General features: G+C 37.0%; 1 protein-coding gene and 1 long non-coding RNA gene across 21 annotated transcripts in view; one reads left to right on the plus strand and one right to left on the minus strand.

Annotated features, from left to right (window-relative positions):
• The window catches only part of MBTD1 (mbt domain containing 1), a 69,173-nt gene that overhangs the window by 4,959 nt on the left and 42,172 nt on the right, over nt 1-22,042 (plus strand). For 15 of the 20 annotated variants that reach the window (XR_013354437.1, XM_077852687.1, XM_077852689.1 and 12 more), the window contains one exon: nt 18,870-19,071. The exons of 2 other annotated variants lie outside the window; for them this stretch is intronic. Coding sequence is in view for 17 of the 18 variants with exons in the window: in XM_077852679.1 (XP_077708805.1) it covers nt 18,870-19,071 (202 nt within the window). In the remaining variant the exon portion in view is untranslated. The remainder of the gene's footprint in view (nt 1-18,869; nt 19,072-22,042) is intronic. 3 more of the 20 variants (XM_077852691.1, XM_077852690.1, XM_077852697.1) reach the window with 1 other exon arrangement.
• On the minus strand, nt 3,495-7,097 carry LOC144286353 (uncharacterized). Its single transcript, XR_013354440.1, has 3 exons — nt 6,987-7,097; nt 6,437-6,516; nt 3,495-3,692 (listed from the first exon to the last, which is right to left on the minus strand). It is a non-coding gene; the product is annotated as an uncharacterized LOC144286353 (long non-coding RNA).

The following is a 22,042-nucleotide window of genomic DNA, read 5'->3' on the forward strand; positions in this document are numbered from 1 at the left end:
TGATGACCAGCATATAAGAAATTGTGAGCTGGCATTAATGATACAGTATTAAGAGATGATCTCAAAATCCCTTTTTCCTTTTTCACTATACCTGTTACTACTTTTTATGGAATAGGTCACATACAATAACTTACTAATTAATTCAGTAATTTTTTATTCCCCCAACTATTTGACCAGTTTGTAGTCTCTGTAGAGGACATGCATAGTAAATCTAGCCCTTTTTTGTGTTTCTGTTGCTTAGCATAATCTGTCTATATTGCTCAATAAATATCGGATGGTATCATCTATTGCTTTACTTTTAGACCTCAAAACTTTAGTTAGCTGGTCGCAAGATTATTGTATACACCAGAAAAATAACTCCCTTGTGTGTATGTATGTGTTTAATCCTATTTTAATTGCTTCATTGTTAATAGCCCATGATTTATTATTGTTTAGTGATAATCTATCTTTTGCACAACCAGCTGCAAATATATTTTCAAAGACAGACACCAAGAGACTATCATCATCTTAGGTCCATGTTTTTAGGTTGTATCACACCTGTTTAACTTATTTTTTGCTGTGTTAACATATTAATAAATGAGCTCATTTGATTGCTCAAACTACATTTGTACTACTGCAATTCCAGCCGTAGCATGAATTCTATTATTTGCCTTAGAGTAGATAGCTGATAATGATCTTAAAAACCCTCTTGGCTACTGCCTTTCAGGCTTAATTTTGACCCGGTCATCTTATTTTTAATTAGCTTTTCAGGTTCATACTTAAGGATTCATAGCTTTCTTTTGAAGAACTGAAAGCCCATCTGTGTGAATTACTTTAGCATACGTCCTGTGTAGTAAGTGATGTTTTCCTTATTTAGAAGAGAGGGAAACTGAGACCCAAGTAATTGTAACATCCAAAGAGTCATGATAAAACCAGAACTTGAACCCAAACTGATAGAAATGTGTACTTTTTGTATATCCAAGAAAAGCTCCCTTTTGCTCACTGTTGCTTTAAACTGTAGAATACTGTTGTGTGGAATACTGTCCTCTCCTGTTCCTGGATATTTTTTTTTTGTTTCTTTGAGGGGGTTACTTATATTACTGCTTTCATTTCCTCTGATTGTATCATTGACATGAATTTATTCTTTCACATTGGTTTTGTGGAAGACAAAAAACCAGTAATCCCAAATCCTCACCATTCATCTTCCTCTTAATAGTAAGCTGAAAACGAAAGAAGGCATATCTGTTAAGGCCAGTGAATTTTATCACCATGCCAGACTGCTTTTCATCCTGATGGCAAAATGAGGAAAACCAGTAAGAGCTAAATAGCTCCTATTGAGTCCAGTCATCACATCTCTTAATTCATTTCATTTTAACTTTGAGTGTACACAACCTTCAAATTCAAGGATTTAGGAAACTTATATTTCATGACTAATATAAAACCTGGAAAATGATGTGGGCCCCTATACTGCCCTATTGGTTTGGATGATGAGGAGCTGATTAATTTAGGATGAGTATTCATATTGAAATTATACTATTATTACTTGGTTGTGTATTCATGCTTGCATTTAGAATCTCAAATATTTTCTGTAAAATTTTTCCTAGAAAAATTTTACATTTCAATTCCTTTGTAGATTTTATAGGGTACAAGATTTCATCAGGGCAATAATTATAGCAGGGAAATGGAATTTTACTGTAATTTATGGTTTTTCCTTATATTTTGTCACTATAAAAACTTTATTTTTTCACTAAAGAAATATTACACATTTGTTCTTTAAAAAAAGAAAAAAAACATAGAAAAATTAAAATTGTCCTCCCATTCCATTCTCACCCTGTTAATAGTTTAGCTGTTCCTCCTAGGATCTTCCTAAATGCATATATGAATGAAGATACATCAATCTGTGCATATGCCAGCATACATTGTTTCTTTTAATAAAAAGTGAGTCATGCTATTCCTATTTTGCAATTTACTTTTTTCACTCAGTATCTTACCAATTACTAATGATTCCCCTACTGTTGGTTAGATTGTCTCCAGTTTCTCACTATTATGTTATCACTGCAAGAAACCTCTTCCCATATAGGTTCTTGTTTCCTATGGAGTATTTCTAAAGAACAGATTCCAGAAAGTGGAATTACATGGTCGAAAGGCATACTCTTGTGTTTTTTTGTTTGTTTGTTTGTTTGTTTTTAAGATTTCACAACTAATGTCAAATTGTCTTCCTAGAAGATGGCATAAGTTTTCCTTCCTGTCAAGGATCTATCAGGACTATTTCACACATACATTTGCCATGCCAAATATCATCAATCTTTCCATTTTTATCAGTTTAATGAAGCTTTTAAGTATTTTATTTATTTGAGAAAGAGAGCATGAGTAGGGGGAAGGGCAGAGGGAGAAACAAGCAGACTCCCTGCTGAGTAGAGAGAGCCCAGGTCTCTGGCATCATGACCTGAGCCAAAGACAGACACTTAACCATCTGAACCCCAGGCACCCCACCAGTTTAATGAATTATTTATTTGAGAGAGAGCTAACACAAGTGACAGAGGGCAAAGGAAAAGGGAAAAGCAGACTCCCCACTGAGCAGGGAGCCTGATGTGGTCCCATGACCCCTGAGATCATGACCTGAGCCAAAGGCAGATTCTTAACCAACTGAGCCACCCAGGTACCCCAGTACTTTTAATTCTTTTAGGTTTTTTTACCTAGAATCCATCTCCATAATTCTAAGTATTAGGCATATATCACTCAGTATATGAATTCTAGATATTTTGAGTTCCTTTGTAATCCATATGTGCCACAGTATTAGGTGAGATTTCTCCTCCTGCAGTCATCCTATCACCTTCTACTCAAGGTCTTAAATAGTCACCTAACGTGATTTTACAGTTTTATTTTACAGAGCAGTGTTCAAAAAGGCACATTACTTGAAGTAGTAGTTTTTGATCATTGCTATGTAAGCTTACAGAAGTTGGCCGACAGAACAATAAGAAAGGGAAAAAATAGAGAAAGGTTAAAATTTAACATTGGTCTAAGATCATTTTCTTGATTCATATTGTTAGTGTTCATTTTAGCTGTATGACCTTGGGCAACTTGCTTAGCTTTTTGGAGCCTCTGCTTCCTTATCTGTAAAATGGGAATAATAGTAGTTATGAGGATTAAATGCATACTATACATTAAGTGCTTAGAATGTCCCTTGCACATACTGAGCGTCCTGTAAATATTATATTAATTGTAAGAGACTATTTATTTATTTATTTTAAAGATTTTATTTATTCATGAGAGAGACAGAGAGAGAGGCAGAGACACAGGCAGAGGGAGAAGCAGGCTCCATGCAGGGAGCCCGACGTGGGACTCGATCCCGGGTCTCCAGGATCACACCCTGGGCCGAAGGCGGCGCTAAACCGCTGAGCTACCCGGGCTGCCCTGTAAGAGACTTTCTACAAATTACTAGCAAAAATAGTCCAGTAAGACATTGTTGCAGAATTTATGAACTCCCATAGGACAAAACATGTTTCTGAGCCAAATTAGATGAAAATGAAGTAGATTTACTCTGGAAAACAGATGACACAAAAGGTAAATCTGATGATAGGTAAAGTGTTTGAAAAAATGGCAAAACCAGTATTTCTTTGATAGTAGTACTTAATTATGTATGTGTAGACTTCTAGTTTTGGAGAACATTGGCAGCAGCCTGATCCAATTTCCCCATGCACCTTTCTGTCAACCTATAAGGCAAACAGAGCACGTATCCATCACACATCACCCATAATTCTTCAGCATTATGAAGAAACATTACCACAATCTTCAGATTATCTCTAAGAGAAATAAGTTAGATTCCATGAGCTCCTTCTGCCCAATTCTTTGGATGTGAAGAGTGAGAGAAGGCTTAACAGATTCACTGATAGAGTTTAAGGCCATGAAAGACTTAGATGAAGCACAGATTATCACTTCCAAAAGAAAATCCAACACTTAAGTTCCAAAGTACTGAACATAGGTTTGAAATTTGGTAGTTTGCAGCTTTAGGCACAGAGAAAAGTTTAAAAGTAAGCAGTGCCAGAATTGGTAACTTAAGTTATAAGCAGTGCTTCATAGGGAAGGGGTGGAGACATGGCAGTAAAGAGAAACAAGGAAGAGGAGGAATTAACACTCCTTCAGAAAAAGAAAGAGAAAGTAAACTTAGAAGTGTTCTTGAGCCAGGAACTCTTGACCATGAAATGAATACAAACAGGAAAGAATGGACTACACACAGAACTACTATAGGAAAAAAAGTAAATCAGAGCATTTCAAGTGGTGGAAATCTTCCCCTCCCCCACCCAAAAAACATAAGAAAATTAACATAACAACACTCAAAATGAAATAAAACATCTTCAAACCCATGTTTGGAGATATGGGGAAAAAAAACCTTGAATCAGAAATATAAAACTAAGAACAGAAATGAACAAAAAAAATAGGAAGAAATAAAATCAGAATAAACTCAGAAAAGAGAAGGCAAAAAACCTCAGAAATGAAGCTTAAGTTACAAAGGTTCCCATCAAACAGTAGATCAAATGCAGATATAATAAAAGGCATAGAAGAGAAGCAGGAAAGCAGTCAAGAGAATGAAAATAAGATTCTTTTTTTTTTTTTTTTTTTAATTTATTTATGATAGTCACACACAGAGAGAGAGGCAGAGACACAGGCAGAGGGAGAAGCAGGCTCCATGCACCGGGAGCCTGATGTGGGATTCGATCCCGGGCCTCCAGGATCGCGCCCTGGGCCAAAGGCAGGCGCCAAACCGCTGCGCCACCCAGGGATCCCAGGAGAATGAAAATAAGATTCTTTTTTAACTGACACTTTAAATGGAAGATGGGTCTAAAAAGTCTAATGTGTGCCCCCCCCCCCAAGAAGGAAAAAGAATAAAACCATAATATCCAAGAAAACTTTCTGGAAATAAATATCTAAGTCTATACATCAGAAGTTCATACCATGAATGTAAACTGCAGGACTTAAATGATACAGAAAAATTCTCTAGGCTTCCAGGCCAAAATGATGAAGTACCTTACAAGGTCCAGAGAAGTAGACTGGTATCCAGTTTCTCAAGAGCAAGATAATAGTGGAGCAGCATAAGGAAAGAAAATGCCAACCAAAGATTTTTATATCCATTCAACTATCTCTCAAAGATTAAGACTATGAACAAAGTTTTAAACATACCAAGAATTCAGTGAATTCTGTACTCCCTAACCCTTCCTGAGGAAACTGTTGAAGGATGAGCGTCATCTAAAGAGATGTGTGGGAAATTTTCTACAAAAAGATAGGATTTCATGTTTCTATTTGAACTAAGGTTAAAATCAGGAGTAGGGATGTAGGTAGAATAGTACATAAATGTTTTAGGTTCTGAGAAAGTAGAAAGAAGGCAACTAAAAAATACGGGAGGGGAAAGGAAAAAAAATTAGATAAGACTAATGATTATAGGTTAAATATCAGCAAGGAAATCAGATGATACAATCTGAAACTGAAAAGATTAAGAAAAAGGATACATAGGGGATCCCTGGGTGGCTCTGCGGTTTAGCGCCTGCCTTCAGCCCAGCGCGTGATCCTGGAGTCCTGGGATCGAGTCCCACATCAGGCTCCTCCACGGAGCCTACTTCTCCCTCTGCCTGTCTCTGCCTCTGTGTGTATGTGTCTCATGAATAAATAAAATCTTTAAAAAAAAAAAAAAGGATACATAGAAATATAAAAGATTCAAAAGTAAGCATTAGGAAAAAAACACAAACCTTTGAAAACACCGAAATGTTTCAAAGGCCAAAGAAAACCCATCAAGAAAAATCGTGATGAAAAAAAAAAAAAAAAGAAAAGAAAAATCGTGATGCAATTGAAATCAAACCTACCAGTCACATCCATGAGGATTCTTTCACCAATAAAAAGATTTCAGATTGGCTCAAAAATCAGAACCCAGCAAACTATAATGTCAGTTATATTTCAGTAAAAAAGAAGGAACAAAATCAAAATCCAACTTTTTAACATAAGAGACCCTTAAGACAGTTTAAAAAGATAGAGAAAAATCAATCAAGCAAATAGAAATAATAGGAAAGCAGGATTGGCAATGATGAAAGCAAAATAGAAGTCAAACCAAAAAGCAATAACAAAGGAGAACAGTCTGTAATGCTAAATCCCTAATTCACAACAAAAATGTGACAGTTACTAGTATATATGTATGAAATAACAGCAATAATCTTTATAAAGCAAAAACTAGAAATGCAAGCACTAAAAAGCACAAAAATTGGACGCTGACACTTTGAGCACAAGACAGGTGTAATACAAAGTAGGGATGTAAGAGATCTAAACACAATGAAGCAGATCTTCAGGTGTATCTATCACTACATCCTAAATACAATATACTCTCTCAAACACAAAGTGTTCACAAAAATCGGTCATATGTTAAGAAAACATCAGTAGAGCCTATACAAGAAAACAAAAAGAGCATTTCCACCTTGAAATTTAGAAGCCTCCTTGTTCACCTCATACAAGAATGTTCATAGTGACTTTATTCAACATTCAAAGTAGTCAAATCTGGATAGAGAACGGATAAACATACACTGTTAAAGTACAATATTAGTAAAAAGCAATGAACCATTTATACATACAATAACATGGATAAGTCTGAGAATACTGTGCTGAGTAAGCTGAATTCAATATAAAAAGCTCCATCAAGTTTTATTCCATTTAAATAAATATATCCAAAATTAACCTGTAGTACTAGAACTAGTACTAGAACTTTTCTGGGAGAGGAGAAGGATTAAATGGGAAGGGACATGAGGGTCTGACAAAATTTCTACATCTTGATACACATTCAGAATTCTGCCTTATTTAGAAGAGGATAACGTCCTTGGGTAAAGGAGGAACGTAAACAAATTACAGAGATCCTAAAAAATTATGATAATGAAAATATTACATGCAACTGTGTGAAGTACATTGAGCAGAGGAAAATTCATAGTTCTAAATATTTGTTAATAAAATTCAGTAAATTTTTAAAATCTTACAGGCTCTATTTAGTCATTGGTAAATTGTGCAGCATCCAATCTAGCAGGTAGAAAGGCGCTCCGATCAAGTTCCTTTACAAAACGAGAAATTTTTATAAACCAAAGTGTGTGGGAACAAGGAAGTTTACACTGGGCACTTGCTGATTGGTTAAAGCTGATTGCTTTTCTTCCTGGAGCAGAGGGAAGTCTTGGAGCTGGGTCAGGCATTGTGTGTTCTGAGCAGGCACTCACTGATAGTTTACTTAGGCTTGCCTTTTCAGGGAGAGAGGAACATAACGACTTCATTACTTGCTAAGGTGGCTTTAGCCTAAGCAGCTCCATCTTGGGCCTAATCAGGTTACTCCATCACAGTAAAAATAAAACAATGAAAATAAATAATTCCCAATTCAATAAAAATAAAATAATTCCCAACTCAAAAATTAAAAAACAACAAAGTAAGCCCCATTAAAAAAAAATAAATAAAGATAAAAGTGGAAATTAAGGAGTTAACAGAAAAACTGTACACCAAGTTGATGAATCGATCCTGGACCTTTCGGGGAAAATTCATAAAATGAATAAGCTACTGGTTTCATCAAGGCAGAAAAGAGAAAGCACAAAATATACCAAATAAGAAATGAGGTCAAAGAACATGATATGGAAGACATTGAGAAAGTCACATGCAACTATTTTACACACATCTATGCAAATAAATCTGAAAACCTAGATGAGGGACACCTGGGTGGCTCAACAGTTAAGCACTTGCCTTTGGCTCTGCGTGATCCTATAGTCCCACATCGGGCTCCCTGCATGAAGCCTGCTTCTCCCTCTGCTCTGCCCTTCTCTCTCTGGGTCTCTCAATAATAAATAAAATCTTTAAAAAAAAAAAAAAAAAAAAACCTAGATGAAATAGATTCTTTTTTTTTTTTTTTTTTTTAAGATTTTGTGTGTCAGCACAAGCAAGGGGGAGAAGAGGGAAAGGGAGAATGACTCAATCACAGGACTCAGGATCTTGACCTGAGCCAAAGGCAGATGCTTAACCAACTGAGCCACCCAGGTGCCTCTCTAAAGATTTAAAAAAATAAACTTTGAGTGCCAGAGTGGCTCCATCCATTAAGCATCCACGTCTTGATCTCAGGGTCAGGAGTTAAGGCCCCATGTTGGGCTCCAACACCAGGCATATAGCCTACTTTAAAAGGAAAGGAGAGGGGCGCCTGGGTGGCTTAGTCAGTTAAGCGTCAGAATATTGATTTTCAGCTCAGATCATGATCTCAGGTTGGGAGATCAAGCCCCATGTCAGGCTCCACACCAGTGTGGATCCTACTTAAGATTTTCTCAAAAAATGAAAAAGATTTTTAACTTAGTTTTAGTAGAAGAAACAAATTTGTCAAGGAGCTAACCCACAAAACACCAAACCTACGTGATTTCACAAAGGAATTCTACAAAAGCTTTACAGATCATACCTTCCCAATGCTACATGAATTACTTTAGAACATAGAAAATGCAGAATAACTTTGCAATTTTTATGAAGCAAAAATAACATCAATTTCTAAACCTGATAAAGATGGCACAAAAATGAAAATTATAGATCAATATTTATGAATATCAGTGCAAAATCTTAAATATTGTGCAATCTAACAGCACATTAAGAAAATACATCATGATGAAGTGAAAGCTTATATAGTAGGAACATAAGGATGATTCAGTATTTGGAACTCTTGCTATAATCCACCATATTAATGGGCCTAAGGAGAAAAATCATATTCTCTTTATGGATGCTGAAAAAAATCTGGCCAAATTCAGCAAGCATTCCTAACTCAAAGGTTTTGAGAAGGGTAGCCCAGGTGGCTCAATGGTTTAATGCCGCCTTCATCCCAGGGCCTTATCCTGGAGACCCAGGATCAAGTTCCACGTCAGTCTCCCTGAATGGAGCCTGCTTCTCCCTCTGCCTTTGTCTCTGCCTCTGTGTCTCTCATGAATAAATAAATAAAATCTTAAAAAAAAAAAAAAAAAGGTTTTGAGAAAACAGAAATGGATACATCCATCAGGTGATTTTCATAAATACAGATGCATAGATGCATATATATACACACCTAAATCCTAAGACTAGCATTTTAATAGACATTAAAGTCAGAAACGAAGTAAAGATGCACATTGTCTCTGATATGTGACATACTGCAGATATGTACAAGTACAGATAGGAAAGAGAAAACAATTGTAGACATAGTAATGGGAAAGAAATAAAAGTTTCTTTACAGGCAGCATGGCATTGATAGTTCATCTGGAAAGCCCCAGAAAATCAATGACAAAACTATTTCAAAGTATTTTAGGAAGATTGAAGGATATAAAATAAACCTTTATGTACTCAGTAAACAATTACACAATGTAATGAGGGGAAAATGCATTACAATAGCAAGAAAAAGGATACTTAAATTTCTAAGGATTTGGTTTTAACAATAATCATAAAAATCTGTATGAAGCAAACTAGAAAACATTTCTTGAAGACACAAGGTGAAACTAAACAATTGGAACAACATCCTTTGTTTTTGGTTAAGACCTCTCAACCTTATGATGTCACTTTATTCCTCAATTAATTTAATGAGATCCTAATACCAACAATTTTTGTATAGAGCTAAACTAGTTAATACTGGAGTTCATTTGGAAAAATAAGAATATCAGAACATTAAGGAGAAGATCTTTGTGATATAACCCTAACAAATAGCAAAATAGGTAGCCTGTATAATTTGAAAAACAAGACATTGGCACATGGATAGACCAATAAAGTACTATAAAGTCCAGATACAGATACAGCTACATATGGAAACCCAATGCTTTATTAAAGTAGTATTTCAAATCACTGAAACAAAATGGACATTTTAATAATGCATGTTGGCACCATTAGATAGCCCCTTAGGAAAAGATGATATTAGGGTCAATTCTTCACACCATGCATAAGAATAAATTCCAAATGGATCAGAGGTCAAAATATTTAAAAATGCACAAATAACAAAATATGGGTGAACTTTTCTATGCAGTGATTATAAAGAAAAGTTTTCAATGGGTCAAAATCAAGTTTTTGTTTTTTAAGATTTTATTTACTTAAGAGAGACACAAAGAGAGGTGGACACAGGAGAAACAGGCTCCATGAGAGACATGGAGAGAGAGGCAGAGACCTAGGCAGAGGGAGAGGCAAGCTTTCCTCTGGGAGCCCCATATGGGACTTGATCCCAGGACCCCGGGATCACACCCTGAGCCAAAGGCAGGTGCTCAACCACTGAGTCATCCAAGCATCCCAAAATCAAGTTATAAAAATAAAAATACTGATAAATTTTACTATGTTTAAAATTTTTTTTAATTGCATGACAACTTTATAACAAAATTTGCGATATGTTACAAAAGGTAAATTCTTAAATACACAGAGCTTTGAAAAAAACATAGGCTAAAACCCCTAAAGATAAAGGGCAAAAACACACATCACACAGACCTATGAAAGAAGACAAAAATGGCTCTATATGTATAAAACCATACTGAGCATATCCTGGTTTTTAATGCCAATCCCCACTGAAAAGAATGAGAGCACCTTGGAGAAAGGGTTGATTGAGGATTGGAACAACGTAGGTACAAAATGATACTGGAATATCTTGATATGTCAGAAAGTAAGTCAATACCCAGCACTATTGATGGGAGCTTTTCAATGGGATTCAGTGCATAGGAATCCAAGCAGCTGAATATGGGATAATTTGAGCCCCAAAATAAGTGAGGACAGTAATAGATTATAAACCGCTGTAAATGAGGTGTGAATTCATACCGATTTTAAAATTTGCAAGATTGCTTATTAGTTGCAAGGAAAAATATGGTAAGAAAAATGGGACAACAGCATGAAAGAGTGATTAAAATTAACATTGGCAGAGAGGGCCCAGATAAGCATCTTATGCCTCTAAGATGTAATATTCTAAGAAAGTTATCTCATGATATTATGGGGATACATAACTTGATGTAATGAAGAAACATGAGGATCCTCAAATGAGAAACATTCTGTTAAAAAGATGGGAAAGGAGCCTGCAATCTTTCAGATTACAGGAAACTAAGGGACAAATATGACCTGTGATCTTAGACTGAGGGGAAGAAATGCTATATAAAGGACATTATTGGGTCCATTGGACTAAGGTTGGTACATTGGGGAAAAGTATCGCATTGATGTTTAATTTCCTGAAACTGATAACTATGTGCTGTAATTAGGAGAGAACAATTTTATTTTTAGAAAATGCATACTAAATTTTAGGCAAACAAAAAGATATGATGTGTGTGACTTACTCTCAAATGATGTAGCAAAATGTCTATGTTTAGAGAGAAGTATAAAACAAATGAGGCAAAATGTTAATAATTGGCAGGTTAGAGTAGAGTACACAAGATTTCATTGTACTATTCTTCCAACTTTCCTAGAAGTTTGAGGTTCTTTCCAAGTAGAAGATTAAAAAAAAAAAAAAAAAAAAAGACCACACTGACATACCATTTTTCATCTGTTATATTCGCAAAAACACTCTCACTGTTGGTCGTGCAAATGCAAAATGGTAAAATTTCTACGGACAGAAATTTGGTAATACTTAATTAAATTACATACACATTCACTCTTCTACCCAAAGAATATACTCTGATGGTTTACCTCAAGTAGTTTTAAATGTATATGCACACGTGTGTAGGTTCGTTTATTGTAGCAATACTCATAACCACAAAACATTGAAAACTGCTAACTGTCCAAACAAAGGAGATTGAGTAAACACACACATGTACTGTACAGCTGAAAAAAGAATGAAGAAAATGTATATGCACTGAAATGGAGTGATTTCCAGGATATGTTTCTGAATTAATAAAAGCAAAGGACAGAGAAATTTTAAATTATGTGTGGCCTTTTCTGTAAGAAAAACAAAATAAATATACTTCTTTACCTTTTCAAAATATACAAAGGAAGGATGAACCAGAGAGCAGTAAAGTTGATTACCTGCCTACAAAGGTGAATGATGGAGCAGGGAAGGAAATGACATTTTTCCAAGTTAAAACTTCACATATAGTTCTTATACTTGGAAGCAGGGCAATTTTTTAGGCAGTCCCCAGAAATGAAATTAATCGGGTAAGGATAGCAGGAAAGACTAAAAACCAAACTCGACTTATTTCAATAAATAACAACACGTTGAAGGAGGGAGAAATAAATAATCCAAGTAACTCTTAAACTCATTACTCTGACCTTCAGTTTAGGGAGATGGAACTACAAAGAAATTCTAGACTTATAAATTTGTTTCTTGTAGCTTATGGATGTTGTGCTTCTGAAACTATTTAAATGTATAAAAAGACTGAGCAAATGAGTACATGTAATTTGTGTGAGAGCCAGGGTTTTTCACTTTGAAAGAACAGAGTTCCAAATACAGATTTGGGGAAATAAGGAAAAACCCTGAAGCATGGATCAGAATTGGAGTTGAAAGTCTGAACTCATGATTTTCTAAGATACATACGTGTATACATATGTCACATACACATAGGTGTATATTCCAACTCCCATCTACTGAAGAGCCCAGAGACAAGAGACCTCAATAGCAATGAGCACATGGTGTACCTGTATCTTTATTTCTGATATCTCTCACTAAAAGAAACCGGGGCTCTTTGAAGAAATGGTTGATTCTAAGGTTGGGACAGGAAAATGAGTATAGGATAAGGCTGGAATGTCTTGTTATGCCAGAAAGTTAAAGAATTGCTCAAATAATGATAGAGGCTTGTTGGAATGACATGAGGCTTAGGTTCCCATTGGCTGAATCTGGAACAGTTTGAGTTCCCAGATAATTTAGGATTATAAAGAGTTACAAGCCACTGAAAAGTAGGAATCCATGAGTGGTGGGTACCCATAATAGAAAAAAGAGGGATCTTCCCTACAGAAAAATGTCAACTGAAAATATGGAAGAAAACTCTGGGGCTGGAAAATCATAGTTACAGATTGGGCAAGATAATCATTGGATGCTAAATCTAGAGTGAAATTTTCATGAACAGAATATTTGCATGGTCTCTAAGTATCTCCCTGTAAATTGTTTACTAAAAGAGGGGAAATAGTAAGACTACAATGGAGAACCAGACCACACCTATACCAGATTTTCAAACTTCTCATAACTGATAAAAGGCAGGTGGAAATCACATAATCTAGATTTGCTACTTTGAGAGACAGCATCAGTTAGAGAGTATTTCAACTGGAGATATACAACTGGAGAGAAAAACCTCACATAAACCCAAAAGGTGGAAATAACTTATTTTAGAAAAGGAGAGGAAATCTATTTGGAAGAATTCCAAATTGTGTGGATGCCCCACTATTGAGGAGAAGGGAGCATAGCTCCCCACTTCCTAAGTGTGGAGTTCACGAAGTCCCTTAAAAAGTACAGTATGCAGGGGGGTTAGGAAGTCATTTTATAATGGAGAAAAACCTGAAAAATACTGCTGCAGGTAGAGGTGATCAAGGTCAGTACCAACAGAGGTGAGTCATGTGAATAGAATGTTTCCTTGTATGATTTGATACAAAGGGTACTTTATAGTACCTCTGATTTGTTTTCCGAAAACTACCCCAGTCTGTTCATGAGGAAATTATGAGACAAATCCTAGGAGAGGATCATTCAACAAAATACCTGACCAGTAATCCTCAAAACTGCCAAGGTCATCAAAAACTAGGAAAACCTGAGAAACGGTCACAGCCAAGAGGAGCTTTAAGGGCATGACAACTAAAAGTAATATGGAATTTTGGGATACAAATAGAACATTAAGTAAAAATGAAGGAAATGCAAAAATAGTTTGCATTTTCTAGCATTTTATATAGAATTATACAGAATGTGCTCTTGTCTGGTTTTTCACTCAGCATATGTTGAGGTTTCCATGTTATGTGTATCACCTCATTCTTTTTATTGCTAAGCAGCAAGATGGAATCACTGTGGATATGCCGTAATTTGTTTATTCACTCATCTGTTGATATTTGGGTTTTCAATTTTGAGCTATTACAACTATTCTTATATATGTATGTCTTTGGACATAATTTTTCATTTATTTTAGGTAAATAGGAGTGGAATGGGTAATATGTGGTTTACATTTAGCATTTTAACAAACTGCCTCTTTTGCAAAATGCTTTTGTTCTATTTACTTTCCCATCTGCAATGTTTTAGAGTTCCATTTACTACATAGACCATAGAGGGTTTTTTTTTTTTGTTTTTTGTTTTTTAATTTGGGGCAATCTAATAACATCAATGTATGAGGATCTCATGGTTTTAATTTCCTAATGACCAGTGATGTTGAACATCTTTTCATGTCCTTATTTGCCATCCATAGATCTATGAATTGTTTGTTGAGATGTTGTGCCTGTTTGTTTTTTAATTGGACTGTTTCAGTTATTGGTAGCCCTGTATATATCCTAGATACCAATCCTTTATCAGACACATGACTTGCAAATATTGTTGTCCAATCTGTGTCTTGTTTTATTCTCTTAATAGTAAGAGAATAAGGGAAGCCTGGATCAGTTTTTAATTTTGATAAAGTCTAACTTACCAGTATTTTTCATATATGGATCATACTTTAATGTTATACTTTAGATGTTATACCTAAAAATTTTATGCCTACCTAAGGTCATAAAGATTTTTTCCTATATTTTTTCTAGGAGTTATATAGTTTGAATTCTTACATTTAGGTCTGATCCATATTTTTTTTTGTAATTCATTTTTTTAAGACTTTTTTAAATTTATTTATTCATGAGAGACACAGACTGAGAGGCAGAGACATAGGCAGAGGGAGAAGCAGGCTCCTCACAAGGAACCCCATGCGGGACTCGATCCCAGATTCCGGGATCTCAACCTGAGCTGAAGGCAGGCGCCCAACCGCTGAGCCACCCAAGGGTCCCTGTAATTCATTTTGAGTTAATTTTTATAGATGATGTAAAGTACAGATCAGAGTTGGGGGTTTTCTTTTGTTTTGTTTTTTTAATTTGGTAACTTATTTGATCCAGCACCTTTTGTTGAAAAGACTGTCTTTTTTCCACTGAATTACCTTTTTTCTTTTTTTCTTTTTTCTTTTTAACTTTTTTACTTGGATTTGACACAGTATTACACTAGTTTCAGGTATATGACATAGAGATTATTTTGCCTCTTCCGTTTTTAAATTCCAAGATCTCGTTCACCAATGATATCCTATTATGTCCCTGAAGAATTAATTCCGTTTTTTGAAGTTCTTTTTTTTTTTTTATTGCTCTCTGTATTGCTTCTGTTTCCTATAGATTCTTCTTCACATTCTCCGAGGCCTTTCTTTAATGATTGATTGGTGATCCTCGCCTGTCTGTTCATACTTAAGGGTTAGTCACTAAGCAACTGATTGAACTGAATGAGCCTGGAATTGGACTTTTTGAGAAGTGAGATTCACTTGGTGATTGATCCCTTTTTAAATCTTCTCTTTTTTTTTTTTTTTTTCATCTTCTCTCTAGTATTTTGGAGTGATACTATGATCTGTTTAAATGTGGTTTTCTTTTTCTTGTGTGTCAAGGGGCACTAGTGGCCTGGAACTACTTTAATGTCTCAACCTGGGAATTTCTATATTAACGGAATTAATTATCATAATACTTTCATTTTTTTAATGTTAACAGCCTGTAATTTCGACACTAAGATGTTCGTAATCATTGACGCCCTGAAATTTCAGGGTTATAGTCACTGACCAGGATAGTCAGAATAAGATGTTCTATGCTGATATTTAAGGGTCAGTAAATATGCATTAGCTCCTAACAGAACTGGCTGTAAAGTGGACAAGCTTACATGAAAACTATGGGTATTTGCATGGACATGGGCAGTATGAATCTTCTAGAACTTAAAATTCTAGCCTAAATAAATAAATAAATAAATAAATAAATAATAAATGTCTATCCAGTGTTTATTAAGTGTACATTCCAGACACTGTGATAAATATTTCATAATGTCTTTCCTTTGCCCTCAGGAAAAAGGAAATGTATCACTTCTTTACCCTGGCCTTCAAGGGGGCCCCATGATATGGTCTCTGTATCCTCTTCCAGCCTCATCTCTTACACTTCTCACACTGGCCTTTCAGTGTGCCAAGTATATTCCAACCTGAAGGTCTTTGTCTTGTTCTTTGCTTTGCCTAGAACATCCCAGCACCAGCTATTCAATTGGCTGCCCTTTCTGACATCGGAGTCTCATCCTCCCAAGGCCTTTCCTCACCCCTGAATCTTAGCTGAGTACTCTTTACTCCTGCCTCAATTTGACTCTGCCTTCACGTGGCCTTGCTTGGATTCCTCCTGCCAATAAACTAACCTTTGTGAAAAGCATGAATCTTGTCTGCTCTGTACACCATTCTATCTTCAGCCTCTGCTACTGTGAGATACACAAATGTCTGATAAATAGTTGTTGAATGTTGAATGAGTAAGAGAAGAGGCTCATAACTTGTTTCAAAGCTAAAGAACAGCAAAGCTGAGACTCAAACACATGGCTGTCAGAATTCTACGCTCGTAGCACCACCCTTCACTCAGACAAGGACTCTCCCATTCCTTATCACCTCATCAGTTCAAAATGTTGCTATACTTTCTTCTGGCATTGCCTTCAGAATCTTGTTCTTTTGAAATCCAGTGGTAGCAGATTTTGATTCTTTGAAAATACATTTGATTTTTTTTTAACTTGTTTAAGATGTTATTTACGTAGTTTTGAGAGAGACTCCTTGCGGGGAGCCTGATGTAGGGCTTGCTCCCAGGACCCTGGGATCACCACCGGAGCCAAAGGCAGACACTCTGATCCACCGAGGCACCCCACATTTGATTCTTTTTAAATACCTGCGGATTATTCAGATCCAAATTTGTTAAAACTATCGAGGGAAATTGAATAATTACAAAGTAGCCACATACAATAGGGTTTTCTTTTTAAAATTGGATCTAAGAGAGTTCTAAAAGAAGAATACTAGGGCACCTGGGTGGCTCAGTTGGTTAAGCATCTACCTTCAGCTCAAGTCATGATCCCAGGGTCCTGGGATATAGCCCCACATCAGGCTCCCTGCTCAGTGGGGAGCCTACTTGTTCCTCTCCTTGCTTGTGCTCTATGTTGCTATCTCTGTCTCTCAAATAAAATCTTTAAAAAAAATTTTTTAAACAAAAAGAATATTATAAGTTGGAGGTAGTGGCAACAGCATTGTAGCAGTTGTAGAGCCTCCTAAAGGGCCTTCTTTTAAAAGAGAGTATTCATTTTAGTATAAAATATTTCCATTGTTTGGGTTAAGAAACTAATTTTGTTGCTTTCATAGTTACACCTGATACAAGTAAAAATCAGTTTTCCATTTTAGTGCAAATGTTTCATACCTGTATACCTGAAATGCACCTGTATACCTGAGATGCATTTGCTTTTTGTTTTGTTTTGTTTTTAAGATTTTATATATTTACTCATGAGAGACACAGAGAGAGAGAGAGAGAGAGGCAGAGACACAGGCAGAGGGAGAAGCAGGCTCCACACAGGGAGCCCGATGTGGGACTCGAGCCCAGGTCTCCAGGATCACACCCTGGGCTGAAGGCAGTGCCAAACCACTGAACCAACCCAGCCAACCCAGGCTGCCCCTGCTTGGTTTTATTTTGTCAGGATTTCATCTTTGTTATTGGTCATGGTTGGAAGTTAAATTAGCCAGGAAATAAAATTGTGCATAAAGAGTAAAATACTAAAAAATACTAACTGAAGGAAAAGAATAAGGATAGGTGCCAAACTCTAAAGATTCTTTGGTTGATACTTTTCACTCTAGTTGTAACTCTCTGTGTATTTATATCTTTTTTTTTTTTTTTTTTACGTTTTCTTTTGCTGTTTCTTCTGTTTCCTTACAGATTCTTTTTTCCTGAAGATTTTTTTTCTCTTCGTTAATTTCCTATTTTCTTTTTACTTCTTATTAAACTTGAAGTTTTGCAGTGTATTTCAGGAAAGGTTGGAGTTGGCAATACTACATTTTGGTGGTTTGGGTGGCTTTGAGAGAGGGCATATCTTTTTGGAAGAACAAATGTGTAGCGTTCACTGAAGATAATTGGTGCTTTTGTGCTTTTCCTTTAAAAAAAAATAACATTGGGGTGTTTGGGTGGCTCAGTGGTTGAGTGTCTGCCTTCGGCTCAGGGCGTAATCCCGGAGTTGTAGGATTGAGTCCCGCATCAGACTCCCCACAGGAAGCCTGCTTCTCCCTCTGCTTATGTCTCTGCCTCTCGCTGTGTGTCTCTTCTGAATAAATTAATCAATTAATTAATTAAAAAAAAAAAGAAAATTTTAGCTTGGAGTTTTTATAACCATTGTTTATGCTAAGGGAAAAAAAAGAGATACATAATGTACAAATGTTTTCTATAATTTTTGAAATAGGTAATATCTATAAACTATCTCTAAAATTAAAAATTCTTAATCCCTCCAGAGCTCTTAACAGTGATTTTTGAAAGCATCTGTGTATTTTCTGGATGCTCTAAATTATTGTAGAAATCTACAGTTTCAGAGCTGAAAGGCAGATTGAGAAATCATTATGGGTATTTCATCATAACTTTAAAAAAAGATCATCTAATCTCCTTTCTTACAGAGAAATGACCCACCTCATTTATGGCAAAGCTTGAGTTACGTGGCCTGATCCTATTCAGTGTTCTTACTGTCTCTGTTGATATTCTTATCAGTTAACATGATAGCTAATAAATTTGCACCTTGTAGAAGGGGAAGCCTCCGTTATGAAACAAACATTTCATCACAGAATAAAATTATCGTTTCTCAGAGCTAGATCTTCATTTTTCAGTTATCACTTAAACAATTTGAGCTAAGTTCTTTCCCAGGTGGAGGGCGGTGGCAGGGGGTGTGTCTGTGCTGTGTCATGTATTATTTGATTTCTTCTACTTTTAAGACTGAACATTCTTCACGCTCTGAAAGGAAAAGAAGAGACTCGTTCGGGATGTTTGACGGTTATGATAGCTGCAGTGAGGACACAAGTAGCAGCTCCAGCTCTGAGGAGAGTGAAGAAGAAGTTGCTCCTTTACCTTCTAACCTCCCAATTATCAAAAACAATGGACAAGTGTACACATACCCAGATGGTAAATCTGGCATGGGTGAGTATTTACAGCCTTCTGCTGTTACTCAGCTTCATGTTGGAGGTTATGTTTTGGTTCCATTTTTTCTGTCATTCACCTTCCTTAGAATTTTTCAGGGAGAAAAGAAACACAGTCTGACACTTTGAGTTGTAGATAAGATCACTAGATTTCTTTTGGATCTCTTTATCTTGCCTACCTGCTATGTTCTGGCAGAAGGCAAGGAGAACAAAATAAAAACAAAAGGCTATTGAGAAACATAATGTGGACATAAATTCAGTCATTAGGTAGTAAATCCCCATGTAACTGAAAGTTTGCAGGATCACAGGTTTGTAGAGTTGACAGACATTTGCAGGGTAAAATCTCCTCTATAACAGTTCCTTCTGGGAAGTTTTCTTTTTAATACTTCCAGTGATAAAGGTATCTGTAATTAACAGAATATCCTTTATATTGCACCAAAATTACCCATCCTCTAAATTTGCCTTTGGGTCTTAATTTTGCCTTTTTTTAAAGGTACACAGAAGGGGCACCTGTGTGGCTCAGTGTTTAAGCATCTGCCTGTGGCTCAGGTCATAATCCCAGGGTCCTGGGATCGAGTCCTGCATCAGACTCCCTGCAGGGAGCCTGCTTCTCCCTCTATATCTCTGCCTCTCCCTCTGTGTCTCTCATGAATAAATAAAATATTTAATAAATAAATAAATGTACACAGAATAAAAAGAAATGTACACAGAATAATCCTAATCCTTGTTACTATGATATCCCTTCACACTAGAACACTCTTTGGTAACTCTAGTTGTTGCTTCAGTGATTTCTCATAGTATCACAGTGATTTTAATTCATTGGTACATCCTGCTCACTGTCTTCTGGACATACTTCGGATTACATGGGAGTAGGGTAACAGCTTGTCCTATCTTGCTGGAGACTGTCCTCTTTTTAGGATTGTAAGTCCCATATCCTAGAAAGCACCTCAGGCAAATGGCTGATCACCTATGTAATTAGAACAGAAGATAGTTCTGCCTTCATCTCCCTTTTTCAGGACACTGCATTTCCACTCATGCCACAGAATTGCTTTAGCTTTTTTTTTAAAGTAATAATGATTTTTGCATTTAACTGAAACCCTTCAGTCTTTCCTACAGCTTTACTAGTAAACCAATTAAACCAGTCTTGTGCATTTGCAGTTGACTTTTTTTAAGATTTTTAAGTAATCTCTCTACCCATTGTGAGGCTTGAACTTAAAACCCCAAGATCAAGTGTCAGATGCTCCACCAACTGAGTCAGCCTGACACCCCAACTTTCTATTTTTTAATAAATGATATGAGGCCGATTAGAATATACTTTTAGGAAAGGCACAAGCAGGGGCCATGGGAACATGAAGGACAGGTGATGAATTCTCACTGGGTCCAACCAGGGAGGGCTTCACAGAGCAGGCAGCCTTTGAACTGGCTTAGAGACAAAGGTGGAAGCTGTGGGAGAACCCTGTGAAAGGAGGAACTATATGAGCAAAGATGGGAAGGTAGGACTTTGAAGGAATAATGCTGAGCCATTCAGTTGTGCCAAGCACATAGATGACAGACGACAGGAAACGTTGCTGAGAGATGAAAGATCTGGAAATACAACCATCTTGGGGCCTGCCGTGTCTGAAAGCATATTTTTAAATCAGTCAGTGCTCACTGAGGGCCTCCTGCGGGTCCTGGTTTCTGGTACTTGCTGTCAGCAAAGAGACTTCCTATTGGCAAAAGCTGAAGGACACACTCCCACTTCACTTGGGAGCCAAACCAGGTCATCTCCAAGGACATCACAGAGACTAGGGCACAGGAGAAAGAAGGTGGATCGGGCAGATTTGGAGTTAAATTTTTGGCCTTGGGCGGGCTTCTAACCCACTGAGCCTGTTTTTCCATCTGTACCGTTGGGGTGTGGTTACCTGCTAGGCGGGGTGGCTTGAAGGCAAGGATGAGAGGAAGAATCCCAAGAAGCCCTGGCTGGGGTTGCATATACCAGGGATGCCTGGAAACACTGAATGGGAATAGGACCCAGCTTGTTTGATACCACTTAGATTCAGAAGTGAGTCTGCTGTGATATCATTCTGATTTTAACAATTGAAAAATGACTCAGGGCCTGAAAAGGGCCGAGGAGTGATCTCAAGCCTCCTCTCAAGTTGGGGCTGTAGATGGACCTAATTGATGAGATCAGCTTTACATTTCTCTTAATAAAGGGAAGCGGAGTAGCAGTGATCGGGCTACACTAATTGTCATAGAACCTCAGCAGCCAAAAGCCAGGTTGAGAGGTCCAGCCATGGGTCTCAGGGCAGAAGACCGGCACTGACGTCCCCTGGCCTGTCCATCAGGATGATGGGCAGCATGTATGGCTAAGAGGTTCCCCCTTTGGACATTGGTTGAGCTACACACTATACTGGTCCTGGGAGACCTGTCTCTGAATGTGGCAGGATATCTGGGAAGAATTAGGCACCTCCTCAGTCCCCAGGCCCTGGATTTGGAAAGCTTCTGGGAGCTTTCCTTTTGAGACCTGCCAAGTTCCAGCACCTTTCCAGCTGCAGTTGATTTTTTAAGATTGTATGTATGTGTGTATTTATTTATTTATTTATTTATTTATTTATTTATTTGAGAGAGCAAGCATACATGCAGGGTGGGGTTGGAGGGGCAGAGAGAGAAGCAGGCTCCCTACTAAGCAGGAAACCCACTGTGGGGCTGGATCCCAGAACCCTGGGATTATGACCTGAGTCGAAGGTAGATGCTTAACTAACTAAGCCACCCAGGTGCCCCTGCAGTTGATTTTTTAAATCCAAGGTTTAGGACTTTAAATTATTCCAGGGGCACCTGGGTGGCTCAGTCAGTTAAGCATCAAACTCTTGATTTCGGCTCAGGTCATGATCTCAGGGAGATGAGATCTAGCTCTGAGTTAAGCCTGCTTAAGATTCTGTCTCCCGGGCAGCCTGGGTGGCTCAGTGGTTTGGTGCTGCCTTCAGCCCTGGGGA

This window comes from Canis aureus, chromosome 16 (assembly GCF_053574225.1).
Source record: "Canis aureus isolate CA01 chromosome 16, VMU_Caureus_v.1.0, whole genome shotgun sequence".
Lineage (NCBI taxonomy): Eukaryota > Metazoa > Chordata > Mammalia > Carnivora > Canidae > Canis > Canis aureus.